General features: G+C 56.0%; 1 protein-coding gene across 1 annotated transcript; it reads left to right on the top strand.

Annotated features, from left to right (window-relative positions):
* Nucleotides 1-802: 802 nt before the first annotated feature.
* Nucleotides 803-17,848, top strand: NR4A1 (nuclear receptor subfamily 4, group A, member 1). Its single transcript, XM_008566132.1, has 8 exons — nucleotides 803-871; nucleotides 2,806-2,905; nucleotides 12,615-13,492; nucleotides 14,321-14,450; nucleotides 14,783-14,934; nucleotides 15,299-15,501; nucleotides 15,589-15,767; nucleotides 17,010-17,848. Exons 3-8 carry the CDS (start codon nucleotides 12,617-12,619, stop codon nucleotides 17,264-17,266), a joined length of 1,797 nt encoding a protein of 598 aa, XP_008564354.1. The 5' UTR covers nucleotides 803-871; nucleotides 2,806-2,905; nucleotides 12,615-12,616; the 3' UTR covers nucleotides 17,267-17,848.
* Nucleotides 17,849-24,884: the final 7,036 nt, after the last annotated feature.

Here is a 24,884-nt window from a genome sequence, read left to right as displayed (position 1 = left end):
TCTAGTCCTTTACACGTATTAATTCATTTTAAGCCTGATGATAACTCTATGATTGTTAATTTTAGAGATGTCGATTACAGATTGTCATTTTTACAGGTGAGGAACATGAGGCACAAAGAGATTATGTAATTTGCCCAAGTTAGTAAGCAGTGGAACCAGGATTTGAATCCAGACAGTCTGGGATCCGGCATCTGTGCTCTTAACCACTCTACCTAAGTTAGGCCTTCCTGTTTGGGGACTGGAGTCCCAAACCAGAAAATTCCTGAGAGTCCCCCTTGCTCTGGGCTAGAAGGTTAGAAGGCTAGGCTGCCTGAGACAGGGGCAAGAAGCCTGTGCCCTATGGGGGCCTCAGAGGCTTCAAGGGCTGATCTGGAGCCCCTTAAGAAGAGAGGGGTATTCTGCTGTGTCTTCACAATAGAATGAATACGTTTTGTGTACACCAAGGATTGAGAGCCAGGAGTGGGGTGTGAGGCCAAAGGGCCAGGTCCTGGCATGTACAAGTATCTTGATGGCTCTAAGATGCCCCAGATGCTATCTGCAGCTCCTGGCCGCACCCTACACCCCCCAGCTTTGATTGCCTGGGGCATGGGCCCCCATGCTGTGCCGCCCAGCCCAGGAGGTCCTTGTCTCCATCTTGAGCCCCGAGTCTTGCCCCTGCTACCACTCCTGCGTTTCCTGGCTGTGCTGTCTCCAGGGAATGACCCTGCTGGCTAGTTTCTCTTCACTCACACTGACTCTCCCTCCATAGGCCTCCACCATGGGCAGAGGCCAGCTCCTGCCCCTCCCTGGTGTCCTGGTGCCTTTTGCCAGGCCCTGAAGGCCGAGGGGATGGTATGAGTGTTGACTGAGGCCTGTCGGTCCATCCAGAGTGGTAAGTGCTCTGCTGTTGTCCTTTGTACACCCTGGGGCCCCCAAGCAGGTGGGGTTGGGGGGCAGAGGTGGGTATAAAGCTGCCGAAGAGGATGTGGTTTGGGGGATAGAGAGGGAAGCCCTCCAGAGGCGGAGGCGAGGTGCTGCTCAGTGTGGGGAGATCTGATTTCTATGGAGGTGGGGGTAATGGGGTGGGGATGGGGAAAGCCTCATTTTCTTAACAGGATAGGCTGGAGGGCTCTAAGACCGGGTGATATGGGCTGGTGGGGTGGGGTGGTTGGTGGGGGATGACAGCTGTTTCAAAGGCAGCACGTGCCTGGTTCCAGGAAGTGCATGAGGTGAGGTTGGGTAGCCCTGGGCTGGGCTGGGAGTACAGTGGGGCATACATGGCGGGGGGAGCTGGCCTGACTCCAGAGTGTAGACATCGCACCAGGGGAGTGCAAGAAGAGAAAAAAGTCTGGACTACCCTCTCCCTCTGCCCCCTCCTCACCATGGCAGGCCTGTAGGTCCTGGGGAGTCTGTGGTATGAGGAGGTGACCTTTGTGAATGCTGAGGCAGGGACAGACCCTCCACTAGTCAGCCAACATCATTGAGAGGGAAAATTCCAACTTGTGGCTGTGGCCAGAGGGATCCTGGGCCATCTAGTGCTTCCTCTCTTCTCATAGATGAGGAAACTGAGTTAAAGAGGAGCAAAGTGACTTTTCAAGCCCCTGCATTGAGGAATTATAGAGCCAAGCCTAGCGTCCAAGTGAGCCCAGAGGTGTAGACTGATGGTGGAGGACAAACCTATCTTGTCTGAAGGTGCTTCCAGAGAAGGCACAAGCTGATCCATGGGTGAGGGGTATGGGGTGGGAATGGGATTTCCACCAGGCTGTTCCCTGGGGACCTGAGATACTGAGATGGGGGGATGGGGCTAAGGGCACCATAGTCCTGGTTACTGTGCTTGAGGGAGCTGGAGTTCAACCTGGCACCCTGGACAGTGGCCCTGTGATTCCCTTCCTCCTTCCCTGGACGGAGGACCATCTCTGAGCATCAGTCCCCTCAGGCCTTGAGAGATCTGGGAAGAAGCAGGAACTGGCTCAGTATCTCGCCCAGTCCCCCAAACACTGTTGCCTCATGTGGAGTTGGTATTAAGGGTGCAGGGTCCCAGAGAGATGGCTGAGATGGGAAGACAGGGTGTCCAGTCTGAGCCTAGATGGAAGGAGGGAAGCCCTGGGAAACAGGGCCTCCCGTTCCAGGGGCTGAGCTGGGTGTGCACCTGGCCTCCTGCTGGTAGCAGGCTCTGTGCCACCAACCTCGGACTGGGGACAGGGAGAGGGATTACTGTAAGTGGGAGAGGCAGGTGTCTCTGGTCAGCTGGAGATCTGGACTTGGGAAGCACGTGAGTGAAGATGACAGCAGGGGCAAGATGTCTTTCCCTCTACGTGTCCCCCACTTCTGGCCCAGCCCAGACCCGGCTTCCCGAGCACCCAGCCTTCCCTCTGGGCACCCAGCAGCTCTGGTGGGCAGAATTCCTTTTGTTTATCCCGTTGTCTGGGTGATGATGGTGATCGGGTGGAATTCCCATGCTGGGTACACTGCCAAGGCCACCCTGAGGGGCTGCCAACTGGGGCCCCATGAGTGTTGGAGCTGCTGGTCTTGTGACGTGGGCACCTGTCTGCCAGGCCTGGGCATGGGCCCAGGGTCACGCTCACACTGGGGCTCCCATCAGCTGACTATTTTGGTCTCTTGCTGACCTGGGCCAAAGTCAGGCACCAGCCAAGAGTGCCCTGAGGCAGCTCCCCCCAGCCCCAAGGGCCAGCTCTGGTTTCTGCTATATAAACCGAGGAGGACACGCTGGCTTGGAGACAGCCCCACATCCAGAGCCTGCTCGGCTGGTGCACAGCCTCAGCTGGGGAGGACAGGGGGACTGAGCAGTCACATCTCTCCCTACAGAGCTCCCTGAGGCTGCCAGCAAGAGCCCCCAACCAACCCTGGGATTCCCCCTTCCTGTTGGGATCTCTGAGGGTTAAAGCAGATTGTGAGGAAGAAGCTGGTGAGTCTTGGGAATGGGGACACTAAGAAATGGGAGCGGGGCTGTTTGGATTTTTTCCATTGTGACCATCATGCCAAACCTTTGGCCCTGAGAGGAGGGGGAGAGTAGGGGGAGAGTAGGAAGCAAGAGTGGCTGACTGTCCCAGCGAATGAGTGCAGCGTGACCCCAGTTGGGAGTTGGAAGTTGGACTTGGGACCACTTTGTGATTGAGAAATGGGGATGTGGAAATAGGTGATGCTGTCTGTCTCTTTCCTCAGAGATCTCCTACAGAGTCTTGATCCCTTTCTCCCAACCACAGGGCCTGGACGAAGCACAGGTCTGCATGAGCAGGGGAGGGACGCTGGAGTGAGGTTGGTGTCCATCAGGGAACCTCAGGATTGGTCTCTGAAAGGAGTCCCTGAGCCCCCACTGGTCAGGACTAGGTGGCTGGGGCCAAGGGCTTGGCTTCCTGCTGAGCCTGCAGCCCCTGCCTGCTCTCCTTGCCGGGCCTCCCAGCTGCTTTGGGGGCCTGAGAAGCAGGGCTGGAGTGAGGTCTGGCAAGTCCGCCAGCCGGCTTGCCGCAAACACGCTCCTGGGACCAGGGCCAGGGGCTTTGGCCCGACATGGAATAAGTGGCGGCTCCTGACGTGGGAGACTCTTGTGCTCTCCTTCTCAGTTCTCAAAAAAATTTTTTCCCCTTTCTGAACGTGAGTCTCTAAATGAATCCAGAGCCTGCAACTAAAAATACTTTAACAATAGGAAAGTGCATCAGTCTTTCCGGCTGGGGCTTGTTATCAGAGGGTTTTTATTTTGGAATTTGAAATTTTGCCTGCGAAGTTTGGGTGGAGACTTTGGGCAGAGGCAGGGGAATGTGGAGGGTGTCTGCATTCTGCAAGGTGGTAGGGGACCCTCCGAGGCAGGAGCAGAGGAGCTGGCCAGGAGCTGAGCAGACTGAGCAGCATGGAGGGAGATTTGAGGAGGTTGCAAACGAGGCGAAGGCCGACCTTTCCCACAGGAACTCCATGATCTTGTCTGTGTCTTCCAGCTCTGTTGGCTGTTCTTCCTGAAGTCTGATATTATTCCTTTAGCTGTATGTTCATTTCTTCTGGTCTCAGAGGGAGGTGGAGGGAGAGACATCTCTGGACTGAAGATAGCGTCTGTGGCCATAGCCTAAACTCCTTAATTAAACAGCTTTCACCAGAGTGTTGATTGAGCACTTGCTGCATACAGAGTCTGGAAATTTCCTGGTGCTAGGTGGAACCACATCTCTGGGCGCACTCTTATTTCCTCTCACTCAGCCCTGGAGGGGGAGAAGTGGGGATGGGGTCACTGTTTATCTCTAGTTCTTGGAGGAGGACAGCTGGCTCCCTGGTCCACCTGAGGACCCTGGTGTTTCTCATCCCTGCCTGCCGCTCGCCAGTCCCAGGCTTCTACTGCAGGTCCCTAGAGCCAGGCCCCAGACAGTGCTCCATTTTGATGCTGAACCTCTCCCTTCCGTTAGCAAACTCAGTTCTCCCAACACTGGGACTGTAATGTTGTCTGCATTGGGTAGATGAGGAAACAGTCTTGGAAAGGGCAAGGCACCGGCCCCAGGTCACACACCAGGCTTGCTGGCTGCTGGTCAAAGATGTCTCTGATAGCTCTTACATCTTTTGCCCTGCTGAAAGTTGGGGGGAGGGGTGGAGGACACTGGCTGACCTGCCTGTGTCCTTGGGAACCTGTTTCTGGGGAGGTGAAGATATGCGTGATCATGGCAAGGCCTGGGCAAGGGCCATGAGATCAGAGGCCTGGGCCTGACTCTTCACCCCAGTTCCCAGAGCTGCCCATAGGAAGCCCCTGGGGCAGTAGGCAGTGCTTCCCTGCCCACAGCACAAATCCCCCTGCCCACTGCCAGGGCAAGAAGAGGAAGTGGCCGTGTCAGGGCTGGTGATAGGCATGGGACTGGGGAGGGGAAGCTCCCGGGGCCACTTCTTAGTGGGAGGAGGCAAAGCTCACTCCCTCTGCCCACCCCGTGGGAAGGGTGTGGAGGCCCTTGGGTGGGGATGGTCTCAGTGAAAGTAGGGCAAGTTCCTGCTCTGCTCAGCTGGGATGGGACGGGGCCCAGCCCAAGGTGGTGCGGGGTGGGGGGAGACAGTGTGGGCAAGGGCTGTTCAGTTCTACTTCCTCCATCCCCTATTCACGAGCTCCACACCCATCCTCTTGGCTGGGGAGTGATGGTGGACACTGGCTGCCCATTTGGGGCCTGCCCTGGGCTACATACTGTTGAGGATGCACAAAGGGTCCTTCTGCCAAGGTGGGGAGACTGTGCCCTTGCCCTCATGTTTACACACTGGGGAGGGATGGGTCTGAGTGCCTGATACGTTCCCGGGCCCCGTAAGACTTGACTGAGAGGGTAAGGCTTGGGGAATGGTTCAGAAAACCTGTGTTGTCAGCATGAGGACCCCTTTCTAATATCAGATGTTGCAGCCCCTCCTAACTGTAGTTGTTCTCTATCTGTTGACAGAACAAATACATAATGAGAAACAGCCACTGTGATTTCAGGAACGCACACTTGAGTGAATTTGTACTCAGTAAATTTCAGTTGCATCTTTATCCATTTGAATAGATGTCTCTCCCATTTAGGTATGGCTATTTTCTAAATAAACTTTTTTGGGAAAGTATAACATACATACAGAAAAGTGCACACAACATAGGGGTACAATCTTAAGAGTATAGTTTGATGATTTTTCCAGAATGAACACACTTGGGTGACCATTGTCCAGACTGGGAACTACAATGCTTCCAGTGCCACCAAAGACCCCCTGGTAGGCACCTCTATTTTCAATTTAGAGGCCATATGTGTGTACCTCGTTCTGTGGTGCACTTATAAGAATCAAGGCCTATGGGGCCAGAAGCCACAGCCTGTGGAGTTCAGTGTCAAGGGCAGTGGGCCCAGCACAAAATGGGGAGTTAGGAGACCTGAATTTGAGTCCTGCCCCTGAGCCTCTGTTTCCTCACTTACAAGATGAAGGTTGTAATTCCAAACTTGGAAGGGAGGGGAGAATGTTAAATGGAAGAATCCATGTGAAGTACCCTGCCCAAGGTCTGACCCTTGATTGGTACTCCCTCTCCCTTCCCCACCTTCTTCCCCACCCCCAGCGAGAAGGTGCTTATTATTAGGAGTTGGACTGGTCCCGGGGGATGGCATATGAGCCGGAGTCTTGGAGGATCAGCAGAATTAGAGTAGAAGGGAAGAAGAGGAACGATGTGCCCAGTGGGTGAAACAGTATGTGCAAAAGTGGGTGGTGGGAAGGGTCCCCCATATAAGGACCTTTAGTTTTGGATATCTCTCCCATCATTGCCTGTTCTGGTCAACCCCCACAACCCCCATGAGCTATTCACTCTGACCTGATTCTTGAAGGCTGGACTTGGGGGTCCATTGGAGGTTTGTGTCCAGTCTGGGACCAGCTTTTGCTCTAGGCCTCCAAAACTCTGCATCAGTTATGCCTTTCCCCAGAGTTCTACCTTAGCTGAACTCCACCCCTGCAGAGCCCCAGGCCATCCTCCCTGGAGGGCCCATGAGGCCTGGGATCCCCAAGCCTCTCTGCCTCTCTCTCCTCTGTCTTAGGCTAGGTGCTCCATATGGGTGCCTGCCTGGGTGGCCCTGGCTGTATTTCCACAGAGGGATTCTGCCTTTTTCTCCTTATTTACTTATTTTCAGAGTGTGGTGTGTTTGAACCCCCTAGCATCCCTGCCTTCACAAGCATGGCCAGGTGGCAGCTGTAGTTTCTCACCTTCTTTCTGGCTTCAGGGAAGCAAGACTGTAGCCTCCACAACCTGTAGAAGCTTGGCGAGGTGGGCCCTGGGCTGCAGGCACAAATCTAGAGATGAGATGCTGAGATGCTGAGGTTCAGACCAGGGACCTGGACAGCTCCCTACCGTATTTGAGTTCCCTAGGACTCATGGGTGGACCTACCCCACAGGATGGTCTATGCCACTTTTTACGAATGCAAAGTTGTGGGGAGGGGAGGAGAATGCTAGGGCTCAAGGCTGGCTCAACTCTCTGAGTTGAAGTAAGGCTGGGCTTGAGCACAGTCTGGTCAGCCACAAGTACTCCTGTTTTTGCAGGTTGGAGGGAAGAACATTGACTTGGCTAATAATCTTTGGCTGACATATTAAAATTGGTCTTATTTTGGGCCGGCCCGTGGCTCACTCGGGAGAGTGCGGTGCTGATAACACCAAGGCCCCGGGTTCGGATCCCACATAGGGATGGCCGGTTCGCTCACTGGCTGAGCGTGGTGCTGACAACACCAAGTCAAGGGTTAAGAACCCCTTACCGGTCATCTTTGAAAAAAAAAAAAAAAAAAAAAAAAATTGGTCTTATTTTCTGAGGAAGGCCCTGCTGAGGTGGAGGGAGGCATCCCAGGGTAGATGGGGGGCTAGGTAGGGAAGCCAGCCTGTGACACATGGGGGGCCAATTTCACCCAGCACAGACTTGCTGTGTGCTCCTGAGCAAGTTGTAGCTCCTCTTGGAACCCTCAGGTCCTAATCTGAAAAATGGGAGGTTTTGAATTATTTTAGTGGTTTCAAACCTTTTTTTAGCTGTGGAATCATTTTCCACAAAAGGATTCCATAAAGTCCAAGCTAAATCTTATGCAAAAGCCTGAAAGGAAAACAAAACTTTGGCTGAAGTGGGGTGGGGATTCTGGATGGGTCTACTTGGCACCAGGATCCTGCCTATGCTTCACCTTTACCCAGGTGGCCTTGAAGGTCTTTGGAAGGTAGCTAGGGAAAGCTCAGAGCTCTCTGCAGACTCATTCATATTGACATTGTGTGCTGGGGATGGGGGAGCTCTGGCAGAGTCTGTCCAGATCACTGAATGAGATTGGTATTACATGAAGACTGCTCCAGCCATGGTGGACAATGAGGATTTAGAAAGAGGAGCTAGATTGGTAAGGGGTGGTTTTCTTAATGGGCGTGGGCAAGGAGAAGGGTAGGTCATTGGGTGTACCCAATTGGTCTGCCACACCAGTGAGGTGTGGGCTGTGGCTGGCAGTAGGAATAAGGGGGATCTAAGAGATGTTCCAAAAAAGAATTTCAGGAAAAAATGACAGGTTGCAAAGGGGGCATCAGGTGCAAGATGAGGTGGCAAGCAAGGAGTGCAGACATGTCAAGCTCTGTCTGGAACAGATGAACTTTGAGGTGCTTGTGGGGCCTTTGAGTGGGCAGAAGTGGGAAAAGGTGTGGGAGGCTGTGTTGGGAGATGTGAGCAGAAGTGAGGAGCAGGCAGTACCTCAAGGGCAAAGGGAAGTGCCATAGGGTGACCAGATGAGGTGGGAGCGGGCTTGGTGGGTGCAAGCTCAGTGGAAGCAGAAACTTATGGATGTTGACTTACAGGGAAGTAGGGGAATGGGTAGGGGTCCCCGTGGGGTGGAGAGCTCTCTTCTCCTTGTCCGTATTAGCCCTTCTTCCTTCCTCTTTCCTTGCTGGTGAGGGCTCCCCAGGGTTGGGGCGGGATGGCTGTGAAGGGGTGACAGCCAGACCAGGGAAGGCTGCAGGTGGTTGCAACCTGGTCTGTGCTCTGATACAGCCCTGGCAGGCCCTTCCCCGCCCCACGGGGCAGGTGACAACTGGTCAGAGCTGCTCTCCCCACGGCTGCTGGAGGTGGGGTGGGAGGGCTGTGCTCCTTCGTCATGGCCAGGGGGAGGGGGTATTAGTAGGAGGGTGTGAAAAGATTCCCTAGAGATGCAGTCCGAGGCCCTAGGTTCCACCCCGGTGTGCCACCACCTCACTGTGTGACCTTGATTTGAGCAAGTGCCATTATTTTTCTGAGCCTGTTTATTTATAAAATGGGGAAGAGTTGGCACAAGTTTGAAAAGGTTTCTCAGACTCCACCCGGTTCTGAAATTCGGTAATTTCCCAACCAGGGTGCACTCGCCCTGTTAAGGGGCTGGGGAGGGTACTGGTAAGAACCAACTTCAGCGTGTGGTGCAGAGCTCACTGGTGGAGCTTGGGCCTGGAAAACCCCTGCCCTCGAAGGTACTTTGCTGGGACGGCCCTCGAAAGTACTTTGCTGGGACGATTGCCTGGAGGGACTACGCGGGGACTCTAACTGATGTCTCTGGGGTAACCTCTCAGCCTGAGACCCGGCTGGGGCAGACGCGTCAAGTGCACAAGCTGCGCCTTGGGCTGTGGTGGGGCGCAGGGTCCCCAGGCTATGTCCCTGGATTGGCCGCCCCGCACTCGGCCTGCCCTGGTCTCCCAGCAGCGGCAGAGGGCGACACACCGGGCCTCCCAGAAGGGTGCAAAGGAGGGGCCGGGTGCGCAGGGAGCGGGAGGGACCGGGCGCGGTTGGCTCCGGGGAGCAGCCGGAGGGTGAGGAGATCCTCGTCCGGGGAAGCCCCGCGACAGCGGCTCTGGAGCGCCCTCTTCTCGGGCTTCTGCCCTGCCGGCCGGTTATTTCGGACCTGGGGGCTCCCGGCCGGGTCCTGGGTCCGGCGAGGGGGAGCCTAGTGGGTCCAGGAGCTGCTATTTTTAGGTGGCGCGGCGGGCGTGAGGCGGCTATTTATAGATCAAACAATCCGCGCTCCCTGCGTCAATGGAACCCCTCGTGCGTCACGCGCGCAGACATTCCAGGCCCCCTCTCCTCGCCCCGCCCCCTCCTCGCCCCGCCCCCTCGGGCTCCCCGTCCCCGCGCCTCCCCCTGGCCGGCTCTCGCCGGAACCGCGCCGCCCCCCGCGCCCTTGTATGGCCAAAGCTTGCCGGGCCGCGTGCGTCAGTGCCCCCGCCCCTCCCCGTGCGTCACGGAGCGCTTAAGAGGATGGTCTGGCTCGCCCGGGGAGCCCCACTGGCGGAGGCTGCGAAACTTGGGGAAGTGAGGAGGAAGGACCGCGGGAGCGCACGCGGGACCAGGCTGCGACTCGGGGCGTCGGTCCCGGGCAGGGGGAGCAGGAGCCGGCCGGGTAGGTACCCCCGCGGGGAGCGTGCATCTGTTTTTAGAGGTGGTGTATGAAGGAGTTGGGTGTACAGAGGGCAGAAGGGATGTTGCAGGCTCGGCATGCAGGAGGAGGGCGCGTGTAGAGTGCAGTTCTTTCGTTGAGGGGTAGCGGTTGCAGCGGGATGAGGACCCAGATCGGACTGGAATCTGTGGAGTGGGGCTGGAGTGTCTTGCAAGGTGGAAGCCGCAGGGGGCTGGGGTTGGCGCCGGGAGTAGGGGCTTGTCCAGCTGTCTCCAGGGTGCCCAAGTGGGCACACGGTGCTCTGGACCTGGGTGCCGATAAGGGAGGGAGGTCTCAGTACAGTAGAGGAAAAGGTACATAGAGCTTTGGCACTGCTGGGATCCGTCCGACTCCAACCAGGATTGGATTTCCAAAAGGGTCTCCTTCTTCCCAGTCTGTTAGCCCCCCTTCCCTTCGCCCCGGTTGCTTTCCTCACACTTTAGAGGCTGTAGCTTAGTTTGCAGAGATTTCCCACCCAGAACTTTCTGCCTGAAGTATATTAAACCTCTAGATTGCCGAAGGAAATGGCTAGGCTGGTGGCTAAATTATGGAAGGTGTCAGCTGTGTGTTGGAATAAAGGAGACTTCTTGGGGTCAAGGGCAGGGTCTCTGGAAGCACAGGGAGGATTGTTTTAGCTGTGGTTTGGAGAGTGTGTATGTGTAAGAGAGAGCGCACGAGAGAAAGAGAGATGTGGAAACCCTCGATCTTGGGGATCCTGGATGGAAGCTGCTCATGTTGGAGTCTTGCGGTGGTGCTACCTGGAGGATAGTGCCCTTCTCCTTACCACCATTCCAGCTCTACATGCTGATCACCTCTGTGCCCCCTCCCCCAGTAGTCCCTGTTGGGTCTTACAGGTAGGGTGCAGTCTGAGTCTTGTTCAGCAGAACAGGTGCAAACCACATTGTTGCCAGGACCTGCCTGAAGCCGGATTCTCCCCACTCCCTTTTCAACCCCGCCTCTTCCTCCTCCTTGTGAGACTGCTCCCCCCCACCATGAGACTAAATAAATGTATGTCCACATTTTGTGTTGTTAGGTGCCTGCATGCAGGGAGGGGATAGGTTCATGGGGGTTGATCCGGATGTGGGACGTCCAAGTGGAGAAACAGGATTTGAATAAGGCTGGAACGAACACCTAGTTCTAGGCTGCCACCTTTCCTCCTCCACCCCCAACCCATCCCTGCCCAGGCTGTTCTGGCACAGGCAGACGTGGTCACCCTTATCTTGCAGGTGCTGTATGCCCATGGACGGATGCCACTGGGTGGGTGGGGCCTGGGCTTCGAGGGGCTCTGTCGTCAGGGTTGGTTGAGTGACTGTCAGCCTAGGGGTGGAGCTGCCCTGACCAGTGTCCACAGAGGTGAGAGAAGGGGCTAGGACCAGAGAACTTCCTGGGCTCTTGGCCAGGAGGTGGTGACAGCCTTGCCCCCATTGCCGTACCCCTTGATTATGGTACTCTCTGTTCCAGCTTGGTTTCTTATCCAGTTTCTTTCCCTGACTGGTGAGGCCAGAGTTATGCAGACCCCAGGCATGGAGATGGGGAGAGAGTGTGTCCCAGAGTCTCCTCTGCATTATTTTATTTTTTGACCCGTCTGTGAATTTAAGGATTTCCCCTGAAAGAAGCTATCTCTGTTCCTTCAGGCTCCTCAGGATTGGGAGTGTGTAACCTCCTTTGCCTGAGCCCCTGGATTCTTCAGGGCACAGACTCTCCTTTAGTAGAAGGACCCAGGCAGGGGCAGGACGTCTTCCATCCACCCTCAACAGACTCTTCCTTCCTGCATAGCCACCTTAAGACCTCTGCAGGACTTCGTTCTCATAGAAAAAAACTGGGGATAGCAGAAAATTCCTCTTAGGGACTGTCCATTCTCCTGGAAGTCCAGGGGGCTGTTTTCTCTTCCTTCCTGCCAACACCCTCTCTGCCAACACCCTCCCGCACCCCCGCCTCCTTCCAGCATATGGCCTTTAGAGGTCTGGAGCCAGGTTACCTGATCCCCTGGGGACCTGGGGACAGTGTAAGTAGGCCTGTGATCCCTTCCTCTTTGCTTCTGGGAGTGTCCCAAGCAGTGCAGAGTGGGCCCAGATAGCAGGACTGGTGTGCGTGTGGGATCTTCTGCCTTTGCTCAGTATGTAGGGTGGGGGCGGGGATGGGGGACAGGCTGGGGAGGCTGCATTGCTGCTTAGGTTGCCCTCTTAGACAGCTGGGCCCTCACTCCCAGCTCCTCTTCCATTTCCAGGATGTCGTTCTTCCCAGACACTGTGGGGAGGAGAAGAAGGGGTTTTGCAGAAGCTGGGGTGTGCCTGGGAATATTCCCAGGAAGCTCCTGGTTGGAGAAACAACATATCTACTCCTGGGAGCTGGGCTGAGGCTCTGCTAGGCTGCCTATCCCACCCACCCTTCTCCCAGCCCCCTCCCATGCCTTTCCCGGTGGGGGAGGGGCAGGGGGCTGGAGGAACACAGCTTCCCCCTGTTTCAGCAGAGAAATGCTGGCTGGATGCCTTCCCTAGGGTTCCCAGGCTGACTGGGGTGTGGCTGGCCTTCTGACTGAGCCCACTCACTGCCCAGGGGCTTTGTGGCTCATAGGTTGAGATGGTGCTCCGGCCAGGGGTTCCTGGGTTCTGTGGTGGGCCCTGGCCCTGATGTGTCAGTGTCCCGTCTCTAGGCTGGGATTCCTGCCACCTGGCTGTTCTGGGGCCTATACTTTGAGATCAGGCTTCAGACTTCTTTCATTTACTGCTCCTCTCCTTCGTTTCCCTCTCCAGAGATGCCCTGTATCCAAGCCCAGTATGGAACACCAGCACCAAGCCCAGGAGCCCGTGACCACCTGGCAAGTGACCCCCTGACTCCTGAGCTCAGTAAGCCCACCATGGACCTGGCCAGCCCCGAGGTGGCCCCTGCTGCCTCCACTGCCCTGCCCAGCTTCAGCACTTTTATGGATGGCTACACAGGAGAGTTTGACACCTTCCTCTACCAGCTGCCAGTAACAGCTCAGCCGTGCTCCTCGGCTTCCTCCTCAGCCTCCTCCACATCCTCGTCCTCCGCCACCTCCCCTGCATCTGCTTCCTTCAAGTTCGAAGACTTCCAGGTGTATGGCTGCTACCCCGGCCCCCTGAGCGGCCCACTGGATGAGACCCTATCCTCCAGCGGCTCTGACTACTATGGCAGCCCTTGCTCAGTCCCGTCGCCATCCACCCCCAGCTTCCAGCCATCCCAGCTTTCCCCCTGGGATGGCTCCTTTGGCCACTTCTCACCTGGCCAGACTTACGAAGGCCTGCGGGCATGGACAGAGCAGTTGCCCAAGGCTTCTGGGCCCCCACAGCCACCAGCCTTCTTTTCCTTCAGTCCCCCCTCTGGGCCCAGCCCCAGCCTGGCCCAGAGCTCCCTGAAGCTGTTCCCTTCGCCGACCACCCACCAGCTGGGAGAAGGGGAAACCTATTCCATACCAGCAGCTTTCCCAGGCTTGGCACCCACTTCCCCACACCTTGACAGCTCAGGGATGCTGGATGCACCCATGACCTCAACCAAGGCCCGGAGCGGGGCTCCCAGTGGAAGTGAGGGCCGCTGTGCTGTGTGTGGGGACAATGCTTCATGCCAGCATTATGGTGTTCGCACCTGTGAAGGCTGCAAGGGCTTCTTCAAGGTACTATGCCACACTGGGTGGGGCTTTTGATGGAAGTGGGGAGAGGATGGTCTCTAATCCCATTGGGGTCTGTAGTAGCCTCTCTTGGGTTCTCTTCCCAGCTAGTTCTGTCCTGCAGGAAAGGGGCAGGCTTGCCAGGTGGGCCACCTTCCTAGGAACCCATAGATGCAGGGGCAGGAAACTTTCATTTGCTGGGGTACACAGAGACCTATGGGACTGCAGAGAGTTGGTGGCAGGGGTGAGATATGGGCAGAGGCTGTGGGCTGCAGGGGTGCCCAGGAGGGGAAGTTCTGATGGCCAGCTTCTGGTTCGCCTCTGCCTGGGCTCAAGGTCCTGGTGGGAAGGGGTGCCCAGGCACTCATGTTCCTGGCATGAGATGAAAGGTTCTGGGCAGAGGGTTTGGTTCTTGAGGGCTGGGGGTGGACTTGGGAACAGGCTGTGTGTTTGTCCCAGCACTGGGTGCCTGCTCAGCTTCCTGTCCCCACCCCCAACCCCTTGCCCTCTCCTGACTGCCCTAGGGAAGGGGCAGGTGGGCACAGGCACATTAAAAAGTAAAGGTGTCTGGACTGCTAGGAGCCCTGAGCCCGTAATCTTGTGTCCTGGGGTCTTCTTCCTGAGGGAGAAAACTCCCCCAGTGTCTCCAAGACTTTTCTCTTTTCCCCACCCCTCCATCTCTCCCTCCCCGCCACCCAAATGTTAGAAAAATAGCTGTGAACAGAGAGTGCTTTTGTCTGTGATGGCAGCAGGATCTGGACGGTCCCCTCCCCTGGGCTTCCCCCCTCCCCACCCCACACTCTGACAGCCTGTTCCGTGTTGCCCCCCCACCAGCGCACAGTGCAGAAAAATGCCAAGTACATCTGCCTGGCTAACAAGGACTGCCCTGTGGACAAGAGGCGTCGAAACCGCTGCCAGTTCTGCCGTTTCCAGAAGTGCCTGGCTGTGGGCATGGTGAAGGAAGGTGGGTGGCTGGGATGAGCCCAGTGGAGCCAAGTGGGCCTGAGCGGGGTGTGGCAGGACAGAGCCCCCCGGGCATCTTCCCTGAAGGGCCACAGGGGAGGACATGTCTGGACCTCATTTCCACCCCCACCTCTGGACCCCTGGGCCTGACAGTAGGAGGCGGCTTTCACCTTCCTGCACTGTGAGCGTGGTGGTATGGGGAGGTCCCTATAGGGTACCTTGGGTTTCTGGGGCTCTGGGTTTTTGGGACTTGTGGGGGGTGCTTCTCAGCAGTGGTGTGCACAGCTTGGGCTGAGAGTCCCTTCCTTCCTCACCTTGCCCATTTCTTTGCAGTTGTCCGGACAGACAGCCTGAAGGGGCGGCGGGGCCGGCTACCTTCAAAACCGAAGCAACCCCCAGATACCTCCCCTGCCAATCTCCTCACCTCCCTCGTACGGGCACACCTGGACTCAGGGCCCAGCACTGCCAAATTGGACTACTCCAAGGTGAGGGCCCTCCCCTCCGCCCCCTGCTCCTGCTCCAGGGAAGACCACTGTGGGTACATGCAACGCCTTTGTTCACTTTAGAAAGAGCACCTCCTCCAGTTTGACAAATGGAAAAAAGAGGAGCCTCCTCTGGGCTGACCAGATGGGAAAATGCACCCCCTTGGGCAGGTGGCCAGTTAAAAAAATGTGTTCCTTCCAGCAGCTGCAGCCCTGGGTTAATATGCGAGACTTGGCAAGCAAGAGCGTGGGCTGAATCTCAGGTCCACTCTCATTCCTGGATCTGGTGTCCAAGTGTCTGACACCCTACATGGTTGCTTGTGTGGGGCCCTGCCTGGGGCGCTGACCCCACCGGACTGCCCTCCAGTTCCAGGAGCTGGTACTGCCCTGCTTCGGGAAGGAAGATGCTGGGGATGTGCAGCAGTTCTACGACCTGCTGTCGGGTTCCCTGGAGGTTATCCGCAAGTGGGCCGAGAAGATCCCTGGCTTTGCTGAGCTGTCACCAGGTGACCAGGACCTGCTGCTGGAGTCTGCCTTCCTGGAGCTCTTCATCCTCCGCCTGGCCTATCGGTGAGTTGCTTGTTGTCTGCCCAGCCTTTTTCCTGCTGCCCCTGTCCTTGGCCATCCTGACCGCTGTCCATGCCCCCCACCTGCTAGGTCTAAGCCGGGCGAGGGAAAGCTCATCTTCTGCTCAGGCCTGGTGCTGCACCGGCTACAGTGTGCCCGTGGCTTCGGCGACTGGATTGACAGCATCCTGGCCTTCTCCAGGTCCCTGCACAGCTTGGTTGTTGACATCCCTGCCTTCGCCTGCCTCTCTGCTCTCGTCCTTATCACCGGTAAGGGGCCAGCACCGAGCTGGGCCCAAGGGGGTGGATGTCAGGGAGCTGATTGGCCCTCAGTAGGGCGCTGTCTCAGGGAGTTGGGTGGATTGGCATCTAGCACTTCCTGGACCCCTACACTGCCCCATGCTTCTACCTGCCTTAAAAATAGGGACAATGGGAGTTGGAGAGGGGCTCTGCTGCATCTGACTCCAAAGCCCAAACCAGCCTTTGAATGCTCCCAGACTGCCCAAGGTACAGACTGCAGGAGTCATGCACGCAGCCTGGAATTTTGGTTTGTTTTTAAAATCTTCCTGCAGGGGGTTGGCCGGTTAGCTCAGTTGGTTACAGCATGGTGTTGATAACACCAAGGTCAAAGGTTCGGATCCCTGTACTGGTCAGCTGCCAAAAAATAATAAAATAAAATATTCTTGCCAATTATGCTGCATACAGAAAAGTACACAAATGATTAATTTTTATAAACTGTACTTGTATAACCACCACCTTGGTCAAGAAACAGAACACCAGCACCCCAAAACCCCTCCTTGTGCCCCCTTCCTGTCACTGCCTACCCCAAAGGTAACCACTATTCTGACGTTTTTTTTTGGTGGCTGGCCAGTACGGGGATCCAAACCCATGACCTTGGTGTTATAACACCATGCCCTAACCAGCTGAGCTACCCGGCCAGCCCCTACTCTGCCTTTTAGTAGTGAAGATTAGCTATGCCTGTTTTGGACTTTATGTAAATGTAGTTATGCAGTGTGTTAAATGTTGAGGTTTTCAGGTCTCTTTTTTTATTTTTTAAAGCCCCAGAATCCATCCCCACCCCTTTTTCCACTTAAATTTCACAGAGGATCCAACTGTGTAGAACAAAATCAGAGGTACGCAGGCTGAAGAGGGAGTGGTGGGTTCTGAGGCCAGCTCTCCTGGAGGCAGCCCCTAAAACATTGCTGCTTAACTCCAGCGCTGCTCAGAACAGTCTGGAAAAAACAACTGGCCTGTCCAGAAAACCTGGGTTAGGGTTTCTTTTCTTTTTTATGACCTTGGGAAAGTCATTTAGCCTCTCTGGAATATGAGGACAGGGAGTGGTACTGCCTCCTTAGACTTGCCATGAGGCTGGGACATGGCTGGGCTCTTATGGGAACATGCTTTCGGGAAGTGCCAGACGAGTGTGGCAGCAGTTTGAGAGGCCTGGGGGAGGCCAGGTCTTGGGGAGGTCTGGTCCTCAGATGTGTGGCTAATCCTGCACCCTCCTTGCAGACCGGCATGGGCTACAGGAGCCCCGGCGGGTGGAGGAGCTCCAGAACCGCATTGCCAGTTGCCTGAAGGAGCACATGTCGGCTGTGGCGGGTGAGCCCCAGCCAGCCAGCTGCCTGTCACGTCTGCTGGGCAAACTGCCTGAGCTGCGGACCCTGTGCACGCAGGGCCTGCAGCGCATCTTCTACCTCAAGCTGGAGGACTTGGTGCCCCCTCCACCCATCATCGACAAGATCTTTATGGACACGCTGCCCTTCTGACCCCAGCCTGGGAACACATGTGCACACATGTATACACATGTGTATGCACTCTCTTATGCCACCCCACGTGCCTTTAGCCCATGGACCCCAGGAGCACCTCCCAGCCTGGACTTGAGCTGCAGGTCTGACCTACCTGCTCACCTGCTCTAGGAGGCTGGCAGGGGGCTGAAGCCCTGGGGGAGGGGGTGCATTCATGGGGGTGACCCCACTATTTGTCCTACCTTCCCCCCCAGCCCAGCCCTAGCCTTCATGTTTTTTGTAAGATAAACCATTTTTAACACACACTGCCGTGCTGTAAATAAGCCGAATGCCACTGTAAATACAGGAAGGAAGAGGTTGATGTGGGAGTGGGGGTTGGGAGGGAGGGATGGGGCCCCCACGGGCCAGGGCAAGCTTTTCCAGCCTCCTTTACTTGCGCTCTCTTCCCACCCTTCTTCCACATGTACATAACTGTCTCTCTAGGAAGAAGACAAATGACAGATTCTGACATTTATATTTGTGTATTTTCCTGGATTTATAGTATGTGACTTTTCTGATTAATATATTTAATATATTGAATAAAAAATAGACATGTAGCTGAAACTGGGACTCTATCTCTGACCCCACTCCCCACCACACACACATACTCATAATTACATAAGAGATGGGGTGGTTCTGGATAAATCTTGCATGTTAATAACTGAGCTAATAGGCCTTAGTCTGTAAAAGGTGGACAATAATGACACCTGCTTCCTAGGGTGGTTCTACAAAGTACTTCTACATGTACGAAGCCTCCACTAAACTTGCCCGGCCCACTGACGCAGGGATCAGAGCACTGTCCCTAGCAATAGATCTGGCTGCAGGTCTCAGGGTTGTCTCTTCCAGTTCCTAACCTGGGCAAACTGGTCTCTGGTTCCTGGTTTCTATATCTGTAAAACAGGAAAAGGAATAGACTCGACCTCCCAGGGCTGTTAGGATTAGAGGGGCTTACATGGGGCTGGGTGCAAGCAAGCCCAAAGTGGTGGTAGCTGTTGTTACTCAGTTCAAGGTTTTTTCCATCACCATTCTCAACATTCCTCCCCACCCCGCTGCCACCCCAGCAACAGGATCCAGGGAGCTGGTAGCCCTTGTCTTGGCAAGAAGATTGTTCTGAGGTCCCCACCTGTGCCCAAGAGCCCCCACGCAGGATCACCAGCCCCCAGGCTCGTCAGTTGTTTATAGTCGGCTAGCTTAGAATGCAGATTCCTGGGCTCCATGCCCAGAGACTCAGATTTGGTGAGGGGTAGGGCCCATGAATTTGAACTTTCAGCAAGCACCAGGTGTTTGTGATGCAGGTGGTTTTGGGGCCACCCTTTTGAGAACAAGAACCTAGGTGGACCCCAATCTGAGGCCGAGGTGGCTGGCTCTGCAGGTTCTGCGCCGTCCAGCCTAACCAGATTTTTCTCGGGTCTGGTGGGAGCCCAGAAGGCGGTGCCTTCACACCTGTTCTTGACAATCCTTGGTCTGGGGCACCTAAGTCTCCACCTTTGTGGCTCCTGGGAGCTGGCTGGATGAGGGGCAACTCCTGCTGGAAGCGGGTGGGACAAAATAGGGTTCTGCTCTGGAGTAGGGGAGAAGCCAGGGCCTCCCCAGTGCTCCAGCCACAGCCTGCTCCCCTAAGGAGCCCCCAACCACATGCCTCACTTGGGTTCTGGGAACACAGTCCAGCCTCAGGCCTTCCAAAGGGTCCCCCTGTGGCTGGGGTTGGGAGATCATGGCCCTGACACAGTGACAGCTGCCCCCAGCAGCACTGTGGACTTCCAAGCGTGTATCGCTGGCACCCCTACTGGAGCCCCTGAGTGGGCCTTTTGCCAGCAGCACCAAAACCTGCCAACATAGGGCAGTCAGGAGATGGTTTCCGTTCTCAGCCCTGCCTCCAACTCCATGCTGCTTGCTCTGTGGGAAGCTCCTCTTCCTCAAGGAGCCTCGGTTTCCCCGTCTGTTCAGTGGGGAGGTGAGTCTGGTGGCAGTGCTCTGGTTAGGAGCAGCGCTTGCTGGGAAATCTCCCGCCAGCTGTGGCTGACCTGAGTCCCTCTCACTCTAGGTCCCTGCCTTTAGCACAGACAGATGTGGGGACAGGGCAGACCCATGCGGGAAGGCAAAAAGACTACTTAGATGCTTGGGAATGGGGTGGGGGCAAGGGACAGTCTTGGTTCTTCAAGATCTGTAAGCCCCATGGCAATGATAACAGCTACCACGTATTATGGTCCACCGCAGGCTAGAGCCTTTTCACAGGATGTCTGTTATCCCCGGCCCTCGTTACCACCCAGGGAGGAAGGCACGGTGACCCCACCTCACAGGTGGGCACCTATGACTCTGGAGCCTCATTGCCTGGGCTGAAATCTTGGGTCCAGCTCTTACTAGCTGTGGAATTTGGGGCAAGTTACTTAACCTTTCTGGGCCTCAGTGTCTTCATCTATAAATGAAAATAATTGTACCTATTTTATAAAGATGCTATAAGGATTACATGAGTGAATATACCTAAAGTGTTTCGAAAAGTGTTTGCACATAGCAAGCGCCCAATAAATATTAGTTATTGTTTACACAAAAGAGGAGAATTCATTTCAGAGAAAGGAAAAGACTTTCCCAAGGTCACTTGGTTTATAAGTAGCTACGCTGGGTGTGTCCGGCTACTTAACCACCAAGTCTCCCTGCCCAGGGCCTCGAGAATAAGAGCAGCTCCATTGATGGTGGTGCCTTTCCAGGACTCTGGCAATTGGGGTATAGGGTGGGGGGCTAATTCCTCCAGCCCCGCCCCGCCCCACCCTGCCCCGCCCAAGGGCTGGAGCCTGGAGGCAGGCCCTTTCTTTCCACTAAGCAACTGGAAGAACTGGCCTCCGAGTCTTGCTAGGGGCCAGGAGGGCAAACAAGGGGGCATTGAGCCTGGTGGGGGCCTCACAATGGACGCTCTGTCCTGGCTGGCCGGGGGCTGGGCCTGTTTCCGATGAGGACAATAGTCAAAAGGCAGTGACGCCGGCAGGGCCTGGAATCCCGGGCAGGATTTTCCAAGGCCTCAAAGCCTGCTGTTTGTCCTCACGCGGAGACCCAGGAAGCCTGCCTCCCTGTCTCCCCCACCCCACCCACGCTGGGCCCTGTGCCCAGAGGCCCTTGCCCCCTCCCCAGACCTGAGGTGCCACTGTGACTCAGTAGGGGTGGCTCTGAGGTCTAGGGATTGAGGGGGAGAGTGGTCTGTGCCTGATGGCCCTTTGCTGGGGCCTGGGGTGGAGAAGCTGTTTCACTCCTGAGCTCTGGCCATTAGGCCTTGCTTATGGAGGGAGGTGGCAAGGGTCAGCCTCAGGAGGTGAGAAGCCTCTGAAGGTCATGGGCAGCCAGGCTATAGCTGCGCAGTACTGTCTGCATGGTCTACCCTGAGCATCCAGCATGCTTGGCCATGTGGCAGCTGGCTCAGTGGCCACAGAGGGCAGCCGGAGAGAGAGTCTGTGAGAGGTAGGAGGCCGCTGTGTGGTAACCAGGTAGTCAGCAGCGATGTCCTTCACAGCCATGAGGCAGTTGTGTTAGGCAAGTCAGAGTCCTGGCCGAGGGCAGTGTCGGGTCCCCCTCATGTGAGAACTGGGTCTGGGATTCCCAGAGTTTTACCTTAGAAATCTGAATGAGCCCCCAGCCCCTCTCCTGCAAGTACCTGACTGCAGCAGAGACCCCAGGGCCGCTGGGCCTCCTCAGAGGATGACACTGAAGGGACAAGCCTCTGACTACCGGCTTCCGACCCAGGCTGGGCCTGGCCTTGCAGCCCCACTGCTTGGCGGGCAGCTGCCCTGTCCTCTCCAGGGCAGATGGTACTCAGCCCCAGGCTGTGGTCTCTCCCCAACCTCTGCCTCCACCCTGCTTCAGTTGCAGGCTCTCAGGCTTCTGCCCTGGCTCTTCTTGGCCCCAGGGTGGGGGGCTGTTTTGTTGAAGCCTAGGCTGGCTGGTGGGACTTTGAACCTCCGGTATTCTAGGATGGGTACAGGAGAGAGTCAGTGCAAGGCTGAGGAAAAGCCCTCTTCACTGCCCCATGTTCCCTTTTCCTACACAAGCCAGAGACCTTCTGAGGGCAAGGGGCATGTTCCAGGGTCCCCACTGGACTCAGAGCCGGCCTGGGGGCCATGGGCCCTGGAGGCTGGGGCCTTGGCTTCTGCCTCCCGCCTGCCACCTGGGTCTGGCTCTGCTTGTCCTCCATACCACTCTGGCTCTACTCGCCTCCTGCTGGGCCCTGACCCTGCCACGCGGGGGTGGGGGGGTAGGGGGGGCACTTGAGGTCTCCTCAAGGTCTGACCCAGGCACTGGCACTGTCCAGCCCCAACTCAGGTCCATAAATCAGGCCTGGCACTCACAGCTGCGGGGGCTGGGGGTGGCAGCTGGGTGGGGGAGGGGAGTGTCCTGGTACATGCTGCGTTAGCAGGGAGCTGTGCCGAGTTGCAAACCAGGCGGGCGGGTGCTGACTCTCGCTGCCCTCCTAGTCCAGGCACATCAGAAGGAAGGGGCACCCACTCGGGGAGCCTAGCCTTGGGGTGGCCCAGCAGGAAACCTGGACCCCATCCCAGGGTCCCAGGTAGCTGGGGTACCATGAGGATAGATACAGTGATGCCCCCTGCTTGGTAAGAAACCAGGAACAGAAAAACAGCCCAACAGAAGCAGACAGAGACTCCCTTACCAAGGGTGGGTGGATAAACAGCCCTCCCATTTTGCAAGGACAGTCACACAGAATCCTCTCCTCCAAACAATGACAGATATACACATGCCTCCTAAAGGAATAGATACGCAGACCTTGCAGGAAGGAGAGGCAATCCTTCACCTCCAGGGACACATGCACAGAAATAAAGCCCCATCCCCACCCCAACTTGGCCAGACAAACACAGAACCTTTCCTGGACAAAAAGACACACAACCCTTCCCCAACATGGAAGGACAGATCCCAAGATTGTCAGGAGAACAGACAGCAGACGTGCCATGCCCAGCCTGGTCCAGGTCTCCAGGTTGCTTGAAGAGGTTGGCAGGTTGGGGCTGGGAGGCACCTCTTTCTCACGCTCTCTGCCACTGTCCCGTCCGCCCAGCCATTTCCTCTACTACAGAGGGCGGGGGCTGGGAGTGATATCCCAGAAATGGTGGGAGGTGGAGGAGAGGACAGCTGGCTCCCTTGCCCCGCGGCCTGGCCAGGCTGGAGGGTCAGCAGGCAGAGTGCTGGCTATCCAGCCAGGCTGGCCGCCTCCAGGAGCCCCCAGCCTGACGTCAGCCGTGCTCATTGTTGTTGCTGGGGCTTGAGTCACTCCCTGTGACGCCACTGGGGTCAGCTCTGGAGCGGCTGGGGAGGCTGCAGGGCCAGCTTCAGGGCTCTGCTCTCCCCTGGGTACACAGCAGGATGAGGTGGGGCCATCCGAGGCCACACTCCTCAGCAAAGCCAGCTGCCTACTCCCAAGGTCTTGGGTTGGCCTTCAAGGTCCCTCCACAGGCCTCTGCTGCAGGCACGGCTCACAGCCTCAGTCGGCTGCCCGTCTGTCTGGCTGGCTGTAGCTTGGGGCTCTGGCTGAGAAGTCTGCTCTCTCTGTCCTCGCTTCTCTCACCTGAGAACCCTCAGTTTCCACCCTAGGTCCTCATTGAGACCTCTTCCCCCAGCTTTTTTCTTTCCCCTTTCCAGGAAGCTTCCCAGAATAATTCCTCATAAACCTACTTTTTCCTGGAATCACAACCTCCTTTCCTGCCCATCTCCTCAGGTTGCTGTCCTGTGCTCTCTGCTGCCATCTCAGTTTTCCTCTGGTGCCCAGTTACTTCCCAACCTGCTGAAAGCAGGGGTTGGGACTCCTCTTCACTCTGAACATGTCACTTTCTGTTCCAGGCTGCCAGCATCTCTGTGGGATGACAGCAGTAGCCTCCATCTGTGACTTCACTGGCCCCCAGAACCTGCTACCATTTCTTTCATACCACTTGCTTGGTTTTCTTGCCCAGGGGTACCTCCTGGTCCATCTCCTCTAGAAGACTCCAAGCTCCCAGAAGGCTAGAATTGTGACTTGTCCCCTTTGGTGTTATAGGGTATTAAATGGGCCTGGCACGTGGACAGTTACGTATGTGTGGCATGAATGAATGAATGAATGAATGAATGAACAACTACATCTTGATCATCAGGGCTGGGGGCACAGGATGGAAAATTCATCCCATACAGTCTCAGTTTTTTGGCCACAGACCCACCACCCTCCCTGACAGGACTACTGAGATGGCAGGGGGTGCCCAGGTCTGAGTTGCAATGAGAACTGCCCTGTGAGAATTCAGGGAGGTATGAGGAGGCAAGGACTGGCCAGCATGTGAGGTAAGAGAGGTGAGAGGACTCAGTCTCACCCTCAGTCAGGACAGGCTCCATGGAGAGGATGAGTTTGGAGTAGGGAAAGAGTGGATAAAAAGACTAGAGGAAAGAGGAGTTGTGTGGCCTTGGCCTTAGCCAGAGTTCTCCAGAAAAACAGAACCAATAGCATGAGTGTGCGCATATGCGCACACATGGTGCGGCGGGGCAGATAGATTATAAGGAATTGGCTCACAGGATTATGTAGGCTGACAAGTCCTGAGATCTGAAGCCAGCAAGCTGGAGACCCGGAAAAGCCGATGGTGTAGCTCCAGTCTGAATACCAGCAGGCTCGAGACCCAGGAAGAGCAGATATTTCAGTTGGAGTCTGCAGGCAGGAAATAACTGATGTCTCAGCTCTCAGGCTGTCAGTCAGGAGGAATTCCCCTTACTCAAGGGAGGGTCGGCCTTTTTGTTCTATCAGGCCTTCAGCTGACTGGATGGAGCCCCCCACACCCCCACTGGGGAGGGCAATCTGTTTCACTCAGTCTGCCAATTAAAATGTTAATCTCATCAGAAACATCATCACAGATACACCCAGAATAATGTTTGACCAGATGTCTGGGCATCCTGTGTCCTAGTCAAGTTGATACATAACATTAACCATTACAGCAAACCACTACATATCACTGAGCCTCAGTTTCATTATCTGTAAATTGGGTGGGTGACTGTGGTGTGGGGGTGGGGGTGGGAATTGTATCTACCTTGAAAGGTAGCTTGAAAAGTCAGTACAATAATGCCCGTTGCTGGCATGGTGCCTAGTGAGGCTCAATGATTGGAAATAGTAATGATGATGATGGTGTCAAGATGGTGGCAGCAAGGGCCCTGAGATGGAGTGTGGTAGGGGCTAGAGAGAGGTCAGTCATTCCCCTTATTCACTGGCAGGCTCTAGGAGTTAGGCTGATTCCAACTTCCCTGGGGTCCCCTCCTTCAGCTCCTCACAGACCCTGCCCTCTCAATATTTTCTCCTTTTTTTTTTGATCACCTCCTGATCTTGTACAGGCTCCAGAAGAGGTTGCTGGTCTATAGCGCAGACAGCTTTCTCTTTCTCCGAGCCCTGGAGGTACTCCCAGGATGCTCAGGGAGAGGCACCCACACCTGGGACAGAGGCAAGGGCTCAACAAGGGTGGAAATGGGGAGGAAGGAAAAGGGATAGGGAACAAACGAGGGGGAGAAGGCCAGCCAGAGGAGGGGTTGTGCAGCTGTGTTTTGAAGAACTGGGTGGGAAGCCTAAAGGGTGGGGTAGGTGACAGTGATGTGCTGGAGCCAGCTG

The sequence above is a fragment of the Galeopterus variegatus genome, unplaced genomic scaffold, assembly GCF_000696425.1.
Source record: "Galeopterus variegatus unplaced genomic scaffold, G_variegatus-3.0.2 Scaffold224, whole genome shotgun sequence".
NCBI classification, from domain to species: domain Eukaryota; kingdom Metazoa; phylum Chordata; class Mammalia; order Dermoptera; family Cynocephalidae; genus Galeopterus; species Galeopterus variegatus.
The sequence above is the reverse complement of the archived record's forward strand: the minus strand, read 5'-3'. Positions and strand labels throughout refer to the sequence as shown.

Excerpts from the sequence above, each read along its gene's own strand:
- NR4A1 (XM_008566132.1), top strand. The coding sequence starts at position 12,617 with ATGCCCTGTATCCAAGCCCAGTATGGAACACCAGCACCAAGCCCAGGA. Across the intron at positions 13,493-14,320 it reads GCTGCAAGGGCTTCTTCAAG|CGCACAGTGCAGAAAAATGC; the intron begins GTACTATGCCAC and ends CCCCCCCACCAG. Across the intron at positions 14,451-14,782 it reads TGTGGGCATGGTGAAGGAAG|TTGTCCGGACAGACAGCCTG; the intron begins GTGGGTGGCTGG and ends ATTTCTTTGCAG.